This window comes from Nicotiana tomentosiformis, chromosome 2 (genome assembly GCF_000390325.3).
Source record: "Nicotiana tomentosiformis chromosome 2, ASM39032v3, whole genome shotgun sequence".
NCBI lineage: Eukaryota > Viridiplantae > Streptophyta > Magnoliopsida > Solanales > Solanaceae > Nicotiana > Nicotiana tomentosiformis.
Window position 1 is genome coordinate 117,949,435 of NC_090813.1, and position 14,180 is coordinate 117,963,614.

The following is a 14,180-nucleotide window of genomic DNA, read 5'->3' on the forward strand; positions in this document are numbered from 1 at the left end:
AATAGGTAACTGCCACAAGAATGAAGTGCGCTGACTTAGTCAGCCTATCCACAATAACCTATACGGCGTCGAACTTCCTCTGAGTCCGTAGGAGTCCAACAATAAATTCCATAGTGATACCCTCCCACTTCCACTCAGGAATCTCCATCTGCTGAAGCAAACCACCGGGTCTCTGATGCTCATATTTCACCTACTGACAATTCAAGAACCGAGTCACGTAAGCAACTATATCTCTCTTCATCCTCCTCTACCAATAATGCTACCGTAGGTCCTGGTACATCTTGGCAGTGCCCGGGTGAATAGAATACCGAGAACTGTGAGCCTCCCCAAGGATCAACTCACGAAGCCCATCCATACTAGGCATACAAATACAACCCTGCATCCTCAAAACTCCATCATCTCCAACAGTAACCTGCTTGGCACCACTGTGCCGCACTGTGTCTCTAAGGACAAGTAAATGAGGATCGTCATCCTGCCGATCTCTAATATGCTCAAACAAATAAGGCCGAGCAACTGTACAAGCTAGAACACAGCGGGGCTCAGAAACATCTAACCTCACGAACTGGTTGTCCAGGGCCTGAACCTCCAATGCTAGTGGTCTCTCACCAACTGGAATATAAGAAAGGCTGCCCATACTCGCTGCTTTTCTGCTCAATGCATCGTCCACCACATTGGCCTTTCCCGGATGGTACAATATAGTGATATCATAGTCTTTCAATAGCTCCAGCCACCTCCTCTGCCTCAAATTGAGTTCCTTCTGCTTGAACAAATATTGCATGCTTTGATGATCAGTGAATACCTCGCATGGCATGCCGTAAAAATAGTGCCTCCAAATCTTCAGTGCGTGAACAATGGCTGCTAGCTCGAGATCATGAACGGGGTAATTCTTCTCGTGAACCTTTAGTTGCCGCGAAGCATATTGTAACGACCCGACTTATCATTTTAAGAAATTATGCCCCCTTCAGTGACTTAAGGTCTCGAGAAGCTTCACAATATGTATTATGACCCGCGTGTGTGGTTGAGTTTAATTTTCGGAAGATTCAGAATTGAATTTAAAGAAATATTCTCATTTTTGAAGGTTAAATGGAAACAGTTGACCGGGGAGTTGACTTTTGAGCAAACGACCCCGGAATGGAATATCGATGATGGCAATAACTTTGTATGATGATTTCGGATTTAGGCTTATGTTCGGATTTGGATTTGGAAATCCGTAGGAAAATTCGACATATTTTGGCGAAAGTTGGAAAAATATAAGATTTTTGGAAAAGTCCGATTGAAGGGTGAAATTTTGATAATGAGGTCGGATTTCGATTCCGGAAATGGGAATATCTCCCTTACATCAATTATGACTTGTGTGCAAAATTTGAAGTCATTCCGGATTGATTTGATACGTTTCGGCGCAAAATATAGAAGTTGAACAATTTGAAAACATATAATTCGATTCGATGCGCGATTCATAATTCCGGCGTTGTTTGATTTGGTTCGAAGCCTCAAATAAGTTCATATTGTATTTTGGGACATGTTGGTATAATTGGTTGAGGTCCTGGGGGCCTCGGGCGAGTTTCGGATGGTTAAACGGACCAAAATTGGACTTGAAGGTCTGTTGGAAATCTGCCACTGGTTTCAGGCTGCAGAAGAGAAAAGGGAAAGGCCTGGTTAGTGGTCGCAGGTGCGAAGAAAATCCCGCACCTGCGGAAGCGCAGAAGCGGGCAGAGAAGGCGCAGAAGCAGAGGGACATCGCAGGTGCGCGTGAGGCATCGCAGAAACGATTCCCGCAGAAGCGGAAAAGCTTATGCAAATGCGATGGTCGACTGGGAAGTGGAGCGAGATTTCGCTCACAAAAGCGAGCACGTAGGTGCGAAAATTAGTCCGTAGGTGCGAAACTGGGCAGAATGTTAAGGACCAAAAATGGTCATTTTGCCATTTTTCGATTTAGATTTTGGAGCTCGGCTTTTGGGCTATTTTGGAGGAGTTCTTCAATACTTTGACTTGGGTAAGTGTTCTATATCCTAAAGTGATTATATTTCATGATGCTATGATTATATTCATCGTTTAGTTCGGATTTAAATGGAGAAAATCAAGATTTTTGTAAAAATCTTCCAAAAGCGAAAATTTAAGATTTGGAAGTCGAGTTGTTATTGGAATTCAATAAAATTGGTATGGTTGAAATCGTATCAGAATAGGTGTTCTGATTTCATGAAAATAATGTCAGGTTCTGAGAGGCGGGTCCCACGTTGACTTTTGTTGACTTTTTAGAATAATTTTTTAAGTCGACGTATTATTATCCGGAATTGTTTCCGATGAATTTTAATGAAGTTATACAATTAATTTGGATAGATTTGGGCTGTCTGGAGGTTAAATCAAGAAAGAATGTGATTTTGGAATATCGGCACAACTTCAAAAAGGTAAGTGTCTTGCTTAACCTCGAGTGGGGGAATTACCCCTTAGGCATCGAGTCTTATGTGCCATTTGTAAAATGTGAAAAGTCGAGTACGCGAGGTGACGAGTATGTACTCAGGCTTATATGTGCAAATTTTCTTGGTTTAAAGTTTTAGGCATTCTTATGTATTAAATTAGATAATTGTTGGAATTATTAAATCCTTGAATTATCACGCCTCGTTCCTTTTTTGTCAAATTTATATTTTATATAATAAATTTAGTGTTATTGTCACTTGGATTTTACGTGAATTCCGTGTGTTTATTGATTTGATATTTTCTTGGAATTAAATCCATGATGGAACCCTTTTCTGCAAATATTTATTAATTTGTTTAAATTGAGGAGTTAATATAATTATCAAGCATTTGTATTAATGAAGGTGTTGCCCTATTCTGAGTATTTTCCACCTCTGTTGATTGTTTTGAGGTCTATTATACGTTGTGTGGAGCCTTGGGCTATTTGTTGACAAATTTATTGATTCTGCAATATATTTGGAATTTGGTTGTGGTCAGTGGAAATTGTGATATGAATTGTTGTATTGTGTTGTGGTTTAAACACTCTCCTTGATGTTATTTATGCTTCCTACCTTGCTTGTTAATGATATACATGTGCTTGGTAAGGAAGAGTGTAAAGCATGAAGGGTGATATCGTGCCATTTGAGAGTGTAAAGCACGAAGGGTGATGTCGTGCCATTGAGAGTTTAAAGCACGAAGGGTGATGTCATGCTATTTCATTTATATTATCAGGTGAGGATGAGAGTAAATGCACGAAGGGTGATGCCGTGCAATTACTTTTATGTTATCATATATTCATGGCACGAAGGGTGCTTCCGTGCAGGCGAGGACGAGAGACATACATTATATTGTGATATCATTTGTTGTGTATACATTCATGCCTTTATCTTGAGATGTTATTGTGCACCTATGTTTTCTGTGTGACTTGTAGTCGTTGTTGCTTCATGTGTGCCTCCACTCTATTTCTTTTATTGTTATTGGCATTTCTCCCACCTAGTTGGTACTATTATATGTATGCACAGTGAGGAAGATATAAATGCACGAAAGGTATTGCAGTGCCAATTAATTTGAATCAAACATATATATAGGGTGAGAATGAGCTAAGTGAACGAAGGTATTGCCGTGCCATTTGATGTGATATGTTGAATGTATTCCTCATGCCAGGAAAGTTAAATGAGGCATCACATGGTGACTTTTATTCGAAATAATTATATTAGAAAGATATTTATTTGAAATAATTATATTATAAAGATATTTACTTGAGAGAAGTATATTTGGAAGATATTTATTCGAAAGAATTATATTAGAAAGATATTTATTTGAAATAAATATATTATAAAGATATTTACTTGAGAGAAGTATATTTGAAAGATATTTATTCGAAAGAATTATATTAGAAAGATATTGATTTGAAATAATTATATTATAAAGATATTTACTTGAAAGAAGTATATTTAAAAGATATTTACTTAAAAGAATTATATTCGAAAGGTATTTACTTGAAAGAATTATATTTGAAAGATATTTACTTGAAAGAATTATATTCGAAAGATATTTACTTGAAAGAATTATACTCGAAAGATATTTACTTGAAAGAATTATATTCGAAAATATATTTATTGAAAAGAATTATATTCCAGAGATTTTTATTGAATAGCTTAGAAATAAAATGTATATTGTGAAGGACCTGATTAATTGGTTGTACCTGTGTTTATTACTCGTTTCAGCAATATTTATGGTGTTCATGTTACCTTGCTGTTTAAATCACTAGTTGATTGATGTTGCTATTACTGCTATTTGTTTTCTATTATTTTTGCATGCTATATTGCATAGGTTATTAGACTAGTAAGTGTCTTGACTGTACCTCGTCTCTACTCCATTGAGGTTAGTCTTGATACTTACTGGGTACCGACCATGGTGTAATCATATTACACTTCTGCACATTTTTGTGCAGAGCCGGGTATTGGAGATATCAGACTTGACCAGAGTTAAAGTGGGATTTTAAGGATTCAAGGTAGAGCTGCTTGGTCGTCGCAGTCCCTTGGAGTCTTTTCATTTCATTGTACTGTTAATTTGTAATCAAACAGTATTGTATATTCGGTCCTCGTGATCATTCCATGTATTCAATACTACCAGTCTTGAGAGATGGTATATTCATATTTGTTCCGCTGTTAGTTTTGATTACTTATTTTGTTTTAAAAATGGCTTCGAAATGTAATGGTAATCAGCTTACCTAGTCTTAGAAACTAGGTGCCATCACGACGCCTGTGGTGGGTTTTTGGGTCGTGACACTTATGCAATAACCTTGCAATCCTGCATCAACACCGCACCTAGACCAATGCGAGATATGTCACAATATATTGTATAAGATCCTGAACCTGTGGGTAACACCTACTGGTGTCGTAGTCGAAGCTGTCTTGAACTTCTGAAAGCTTGCTTCACACTCGTCTGACCACTTGAACGGGGCACCCTTCTGGGTCAATCTTGTCAACGGGGCTGCTATGGATGAAAACCCCTCCACAAATAGAATGTAATAGCCCGCCAAATCCAGGAAACTACGGATCTCTTTAGCTGATGTGGGTCCAGGCTAGTCCTGAACTGCCACAATCTTCTTAAGATCCACCTGAATACCCTCTGTTGATACAACATGACCCAAGAAAGCAACTGAACTCAACCAAAACTCACATTTTGAGAACTTAGCATATAACTGGCTGTCTCTCAAAGTCTGAAGAACGATCCAAATGTGCTGCTCATGCTCCTCTCGACTGTGGGAGTATATCAAGATATCATCAATAAACACAACCACAAAGGAATCCAAGTAGGGTTTGAATACCCGGTTCATCAAATCCATGAATGTTGCTCGAGCATTTGTCAGCCCAAATGACATCACTAGAAACTCATAATGCCTATATCGAGTCCGAAAAGTTGTCTTAGGAACATCGGATGCCCTAATCCTCAATTGATGGTAGCCAAATCTCAAATCAATTTTTGAAAACATCTTGGCACCCTGAAGCTGATCAAATAAATCATCAATCCTCGGCAATGGATTTTTGTTCTTGGTGGTGACTTTGTTCAACTGCCGATAATCTATACACATCCTTATCGATCCATCTTTCTTCATCACAAACAACACGGGTGCACCCCAAGGTGAGACACTAGGTCTAATGAAGCCCTTATCGTGAAAATCTTGCAATTGCTCCTTCAAATCTTTCAACTCTGACGGGGCCATGCGATATGGCATAATGGAAATAGGTTGAGTGCCCGGAGCCAAATCAATATCCCTGTCGGGTGGCATCCCCGGTAGGTCTGCAGGAAACATCTCTAGAAACTCACGAACAACCGGCACTGAATCCATGGAAGTAACCCCCGCATTAGAATCGCGGACATAAGCCAAATAAGCTAGACACTCCTTCTCGACCATATGCCGGGCCTTCACATAAGAGATAACCCTACTGGCAGAATGGCCAAAATTCCCTCTGTACTCTAATCGAGGCAACCCCTGCAAGGCTAAGGTCACCGTCTTGGCGTGACAATCTAATATAGCATGATAAGGTGACAGCCAATCCATACCCAATATGACATCAAAATCAACCATGTCGAGAAGTAGAAGATCTACACGAGTAACATACACAAGAGCACTCAAAGAACCATGGGGCACAACCAAATAGGATGACACATAAAAGTAAGTAGATCCCGGATCAAATAGAACTGAAGCATCTCTATAGCAAACTGAAACAGTACGTGTGATAACAGCGTCAGATGACTCAGCCTCAGGCCTGGCTGGGAAAGCATAACACCGGGGCTGGGCCCCACCACCTTAAACTACGTCCCTGGGACGGCCTCTAACTGGCTGGTCTCCACCTCTAATAGCCTGACCTCCACCTCTAATAGTCTGGCCTCTACCTCTGGCTGCCTGACCCCTGCCTCTGGCTGGCTGAGCAGGTGGTGCAGCAACTGGTGTCGGAACCATGGTACGAGAACTATGATGATGTGAGTTGCCCGTTGCCCGAGGGCAAAATCTAGCAATGTGCCTCAGATCACCACAAGTATAACATAACCTCGTCTGCTATGACTACTGACCCTGAAACTGACCCTGTCAACCTGAATAACCACCCTGATAACTCTGGAGTGAAGGTGCACTAATAGGAGCTGGTGGTGCATTGTAGGCTAGCTGGTCGAAATAATGCATCCGAGGGCCACGACCACCTGAGGCATATTGGGATGCCTAGAGCGCTGAATGAAACGGCCTGAGAGGATGGCCTCTACCAAAAGTACTCCTGCCTCTAGATGAGGCACCGCTGAACTCACCGAAATGACGAGGTCTATTGTCAGACCCCTGTCCTCCCTGAGTAAGAACCATTTCGACTCGTCTGGCGACATTAGCAGCCGCCTGAAAATAAATCTCACTCCCAGTCTCCTTAGCCATCTGCAATCTGATAGGCTGAGCGAGTCCATCAATAAACCTCCTCACCATCTCTCTCTCGGTGGGAAGAAGAAGAATAACATGATGAGCCAAATCCACAAAACGGGTCTCATACTGAGTAATAGTCATACTGCCTTGCTGGAGATGCTCAAATTGACGGTGACGCTCCTCTCTCAATGTGATAGGCAGAAACTTCTCTATGAAGATCTGAGAGAACTGGTCCCAAGTAAGAGCAGGCAACCCAGCTGGTCTGGTCAACAAGTAATCTCTCCACCATTTCTTGGCGGAACCAGTCATCTGAAATGCAGCAAAATCGACCATGTTGGTCTCCACTATACCCATGTTTCGTAGAACCTCGTAACAACTGTCAAGATACTCTTGGGGGTCCTCTGAAGGAGCACCTCTGAAGTGAACAGAAAAGAGCTTGGTAAACCTGTCCAATCTCCATAAAGCCTCAGAAGACATAGCTGGCCCATCTCTGACATGTGCCGCAATAACCGGCTGAACTAATACGACTGGCTGAGCTGTCGGAGCTTGATACTGGGGTGCTATCAGCACCGAAGCGGGAGCGGTGGGAGTATGGGCTCTTCCTCCAGCCTAAGAGACTACTGATGCCATGGAAAATGCGCCAGTCTGGGCCACACTCTCCATAAGGCCCACCAAACGGACCAAAGCATCCTGAAGTACTGGTGTAGCAATGAACCCCTCTGGAACCTGGGCTGGTACGGCAGGAACATTATGGGCTAGAACCTCCTCGTCAAGCTCTATCTGAGGCTCCACTGCTGGGGGCTGCTGCTCGGGCTCTAGGCTAAGCCCTGCCCCTGCCTCGGCCTCTAGCATGGCCTTGGCCTCGACCTCTGCCCCACGTAGGAGCTGTCACTAGAGGCTCTGGCTGCTGCTCAGCTGAAGAAGCGTACGTGTTCTCGCCATCTGCGAGAGAATAAGAGCAGAAGAGTTCAATCAGTATTGAGGAAGCAAAATCACACGACAGAGAAGAATATAACTGAAACTTGTTCCTAAACTTCATAGCCTCTAGAAGATAAGCACAGACGTCTCCGTACCGATCCTCCAGGCTCTACTAAGCTTGCTCGTGAATCGTGAGACCTAGGCAATCTAGTGCTCTGATACCAATTGTCACGACCCAAAATTTTCCACCGACGGGACCGTGATGGCGCCTAACATTTCAATTGCTAGGCAAGCCAATGTTAGAAAATTATTAAACTAATTCCTTGTTCCCATTCGGTAATTAACAATAATTAACTAAGATAAAATATAATAAGTGCAGAATATCATAAAACTGTATTAATTACTACCACCCGGATCTGGAGTCACAATTTACGAGCATCCTAGAATTTACTACAAGTAATAGTCTGAAAGAAATACAACTGTCTGAATGAAAGAAAACAGTATGACATAAAATATAGATGGGGACTTCATGGTCAGTGAACGCCGACAGATCTACCTTGAGTATCCGAATAGCGGACCAATAGCAAAGTCTCGATCAACCTGAGCCAGTATCAAAATCTACACAGAAAGTGCAGAGTGCAGCATCAGTACAACCGACCCCATGTACTGGTAAATGTCGATCCTAACCTCGACGAAGTAGTGACGAGGCTAAGGCAAGGCACCTACAAATCAACCTGTACAATTTAACAGTGTATATAAAAATAACAAAAATGAAGAACTAAACAGGAAATTTCGGGAGGGGAAACATACTGAGGGGAATACAAGATAAAGAACTAAAACAGAATGATCACCGGAGCAGTCAATATACCATGAATCAACAGGAATGGTGAATACAGTAAGGAAAAATGCACAGCATCACCCTTCGTGCTTTTACTCTCAATCTCACAATAAAATTAATAGAAACGGCACGGCATCACCCTTCGAGCATTAACTCTCATATCATGGAACGGCATCCCCCTTCGTGCATTAACACTCACAATATGGCATGGCATCACCCTTCGTGCATTAACACTCACAATATGGCACGGCATCACCCTTCGTGCATTAACACTCTCCCTTACTATAATGCAATGCATAAATAACAACAGGGAGATAGAATAGCAAGTACAAACCTTACTTCAACATTTGGTTCCATAATATCAATCTCAACTTTAAAATAAAAACTCAATTATCCCCAGAAAATCCGTAAACATGATAAGAATGATAAATTGAACAACACTAGTATAACACGTAGCAATTACGCATAGGAAAGAGACAATATAAGAAAAATAGAGAAACATGGAAAACAGGTAAATTGGCGGCAGTACTCGTCTCCTCACATATACGCCGCTCACATGGATTTCACTTAGCAAGTAATCTAAGGTTCCTAATTCCCTCAAGTCGGGGTTAGACACAACACTTACCTCGCTCCGAAGGCCACTTAATTCTCAATCACAGCTTTTCCTTTGGAATTCACCTCCAAACCACTCGTATCTATTCAAAAATGACTCGATAATATCAAATATTGCTAAAGGAATCAATTATATTGCGTAAAATAAATTTCCCAAATTTTCCTCCAAAAAGTCGAAAAATGGACCCTCGGCCCACTTGGTCAAAACTCGAGGTTCGGACCAAAATCCATTTACCCATTCACCCCCGAGCCCGAATATATAATTGGTTTTGGAATCCGACCTCAAATTGAGGTCTAAATCCCCAAATTTCCGAAATTCCTAGTTTCTACTCTAACACTTAATTCTATCATGAAAACTCTAGATTTTAGGTTGATAATTCAAGAAATGTAATGGGTAATTGAAAGAAAATGGTTTAGAATCACTTACCAACACTTTGGGGAAGAAATGAGTCTTGAGAAATCGCCTCACATCGTTTGATTTTTGAGAAAAATGAATTTTTGACTAAATCCCGTGTTTGGATTCTATTAAGTACTGGGCGACAGTGTTCATCGCATTCGCGAGAGCACTGTCGCGTTTGCGAAGAGTATAGGCTGCCAAGCTAGTATAAAAACATCATACGAACTTGCTCGCGCGATCAAATCGCCAAAACAACACCTAGAACTACGAATTTAGCACCAAATCAAATGAAATTCTCAAGAACAGTTTAAAATTTCTATTTTCTCAACTGGACGTCCGAATCATGTCATATCAACTCCGTTTCTCACCAAAATTCACAGACAGGTCTTAAATATCATAATGAACCTGTACCGGGCTCCAGAACCAAAATACGGACACGATACTAACAATGACAAATATCAATTAATTCTTAAAAACAAATAATTTCCAGACTTTTAGTTTTTATCAAAAATTCATAATTCAAGCTAGGGACCTTCGAATTCGATTTCGGGCATACGTCCAGGTCCCATAATTTGATACGGACCTACCGGTACCGTCAAAGCATGGATCCGGGCATGTTTACCAAAAATATTGACCTAAGTCAACTAAAATCAACTTTTAAGGCAAATATTCTTATTTTCATTAGTTTTCAACAAAAAAGCTTTCCAGAAACCTGCCCGGACTGCGCATGCAAATCGAGGAGGGTAAAAATGAGATTTTTAAGGTTTAAGAGCGCAGATTCGAGTTCTAAAACATAAGATGACCTTTTGAGTCATCACAATAATCACTTCCAATAAATATATTTCGAATATATTTCCTTGAAATAAATATCATTCAAATATAATTCTTTCAAATACATATCTTTCGAATAAATTCTTTCAAATAAATATTTTGAATATAATACGAGTCTCAGCCCATTTTCATATTTTCACGGCACCTCGTGCCCATATTTTTATCACAACCGCACGGACAACTCACGTGCCAATAATAAAATCATCATATGTTATCTCTCCTATAGCCACCCATATCACTTCATAATAATAGCCACTCTTATCCCTCCTCCCTGATAATATCAATAATCACTCTTATCCCTCCGCCCTGATAATATCAATAGCCACCCTTATCCCTCCGCCCTGACAATATCAATAGCCACCCTTATCGCTCATGTTGCCACCCTTATCGCTCCTATTGCCACCCTTATCGCTCCGTATAATAGTCACCCTTATCACTCTGACCGAACAATATCCCAACACACATAAGCACAGTGAAATGCCACCCTAATTCTCACATAATGTTAATGGTGGAATGCCACTTTTATGTCCTCATAATAATAACTCCACTCACATAACAATTTTCACAGAATATTATCACGACAACAAAATACAACAAAATTAATAAATTTCTCAACAAATAGCCCAAGGCTCCACACAACGTATATAAAACCTAAATAAAACAACAGAGATGGAAAAGTAATTCAGTATAGGATAACACCTTCTTTAATCCAAATTTTAATAAATATATATTAATGCCTCATTTTAAACTTATTTAATAATTATTTGCAGATAAGGAATCCATAATGAATTTAATTCCAAGAAAACATCAAATCAACAAACACACGGAATTCACATAAAAATCCAAGTGACAATCACACCAAATTATCATATAAAATACAAAGTCGACAAACATGGAATGAGGCATGACAATTCAAGGATTTACTAACTGTCAGCAATTATCCAATTTAATACATAAAAATGCCTAAGACTTTAAACTAATAAAAATTGAGAAAATAAGCCCGAGTACGTACTCCAAAAGTCCCAGCGCCAGGGATAGCGCCCCACGCTACCCTAGAACCTGACGACGACAGAAAATATTTCCCGATACGGAAATGGTCATAACTCTCTCATACGATGTCCGAATTCGACGATGCTTTTTGCTATGGCTCCGAAATTTCAATACGGATCAAATGCTTTAATCAAAACTGAATTTGGAGCTCATTTTCTTGATGTTATACCACTTATTCTTGAAGAAACGAAGTCGAAACATTCTAGAAATATCCAAATTAAATTCCGTTAACCATCCGAAATCCGCCCCAGGAACTCAATCAAATATACCAACAAGTACTAAAACATCATAAGAACTTAGATGATGCCTCAAATCACATCAAACAACACTAAAAACATGAATTACATCCCAATTCAAGCTTAAATGAAACTATCAAATTCCAACTTCTACATTCGTTACCTATCAACTCAAGTCCGATTGATTTTAAATTTTGCACACAAGTCATAAATGACATAATAGACCTATTCAAATTTTCAGAATCGGATTCCAACCCTGATATCAATAAAGTCAATTTCCGGTCAAACTTTCTAAAAATTATCTATTTTTCAACTTTCGCCAAAATGCGTCAAATTGCCCTACATACTTCCAAATCCAAATCCGGACATACTCCTATGTCTGAAATCGCCATACGAAGCTATTGACATCACCAAAATCCCATTCCAGAGTCGTTTGCTCATAAGTCAAACTCCGGTTAACTCTTATCATTTAAGCTTCTTAAATAAGAATTGTTCTTCCAATTTGATCCTGAATCATCCGAAAACCAAACTCAACCAAACACGTAATTCATAATACGTATTACGAAGTTGCTCTAGGTCTTAAGCCGCTGAACGGGGTACTAATTCTCAAAACAACAAGTCGGGTCATTACATTCTCCCCTCTTAAACATACGTTCGTCCTCGAACGTGCCAAGAATTATTCTTAGGACATTAAATTACTGAGTGTGTTCCTACACACATACTCGCAGGTGATTCTACGTCACCAAAATTTTAACATGGGTCCGACAACACCATCTTAATTGAAGATTATTTCTTTCATCCATACTTATAACTTTAAAACCAATTTTTCTTACACTCCAAACATTTTAAATAGGCCTAATTTTCACATCAACACACTGTATTATCTCAATCGGTTGTAGTAACTCGTGCCTACGCACACATCATATATATGCCCATAACCACATCTCTGGTCATAATCGCTGTTCATAATCAATTTCAGCATCGTCAATTAACCTCATATTAACCAAAACCTCGTTTCAAATTTTCACAACGCTTGAAGCAAAATGTGAGGCATGAAGACCTCATAATTATTTACCTGACTAAACGAGTCACATTTAACGCCACCTGGGCACTTACCTCGTAGGCTAAAAATCAATAATTATAGCATGAATATGGCTAAATATGCACAGAAACATACAAAAGAATTATCAAATAAGTCTAACAGGCATGACTCCCTATCAGTACTATAGTGCAAATTAAATTTCACAAAGGGAGAATTTAAAACACATGAATTTAACCACATGGATCTCATCCTGATATAACTTCCACCGCGGCACGTAGCTCGAGTTAAACATATCAAATCATAATAAATCTCGAGGATCCCATCCTCAATTTTGAATCATGAGTACTTTGCACATTGTGCCAGCTGAAATTTTCCATTTCTTTTCTTTCTTCTTTTTTAATAAATTTCGTGAAATAATTTCACAACATATAATGAACTCCCATACCGGTAGGGTATATAATTCATAAAATTGTAATCAATTATCCCGAATTACATCAAAACTTATTGTAGTGAGTAATAAAAAGTCACTTTTGGACTCAGAGCCCACAATAATGTACAAAACAAAAATGATGGACACGGATTAACACCATCAAATCTCCCAACAGGGATAAACACGGGAGTGGAGTACAAATTCACAAATCCACCATATAAGGAGCATAAAAAGAGCTCTCACCTCGATAATCGGAATAGAATCAAAATAAGAATAGTGATCCTTTTATTATAAATTAAATCATACATGTAACGACATCATCTGGTGTAACGGACTCAGCCATACCATAGCAATTATATCAACGGGTTGGGTCTCTCCCTCTTAGGCGCCCTCTACTTGCCTGTCCTCCACCCCTAACTGGATGTACATGTGGGGTAGTAACTGGAATAAAGCCTGTAGCTTGAGTGTTCCGATGAAATACGCTTCTCCCAAATTTGGGACAATCTCTCATGATGTGCCTAGTATCACCACACGCATAACAACCCCTTTGAGGTTGCGGTTGCTCGTACTGAGTCTGTGCCGGGTAACTAGAATAACCACTGTAAGAACCTCGTGCCAGTGGTGCACTGAAAGTATTAACTGGAGTACTACGAGTACTCTGAATTGCGGACTAGGCTGACCGACTGCCCGAGCCTCCGCCATGATGAGTCATAGCTGCGGAGTAGAATCCACTAAATCCTCCAGAGTTCCGAGACCTTTTGACCTCCTTAGACTCATTTTCCTCACTTCGAACACGTTCTAACATTTTGGCAATCTCTACTACTTTCTGATAATGGAATGTCAGTCTGCAACTCTCTAGCCATACATATTTTAAAATCATAATTGAGCCCTTCGATGAATCTACAGACTCGCTCTCTAACTGTAGGAACCAAGATAGGTGCATGACGGGGTAACTCACTGAACT

At 39.9% G+C, this 14,180-nt stretch overlaps 1 protein-coding gene across 1 annotated transcript; it reads right to left on the reverse strand.

Moving 5' to 3' along the window:
* Positions 1 to 259: 259 nt before the first annotated feature.
* LOC138905480 (uncharacterized) lies at positions 260 to 634 on the reverse strand. The gene has a single exon (XM_070194003.1). The coding sequence runs from the start codon at positions 632 to 634 to the stop codon at positions 260 to 262; it is 375 nt and encodes a 124-aa protein (XP_070050104.1).
* Between the last annotated feature and the right edge of the window lie 13,546 nt (positions 635 to 14,180).

What these genes read in the sequence shown, in the direction of transcription:
- LOC138905480 (XM_070194003.1), bottom strand. Translation starts at nt 634, where the DNA reads ATGGGCAGCCTTTCTTATATTCCAGTTGGTGAGAGACCACTAGCATTG.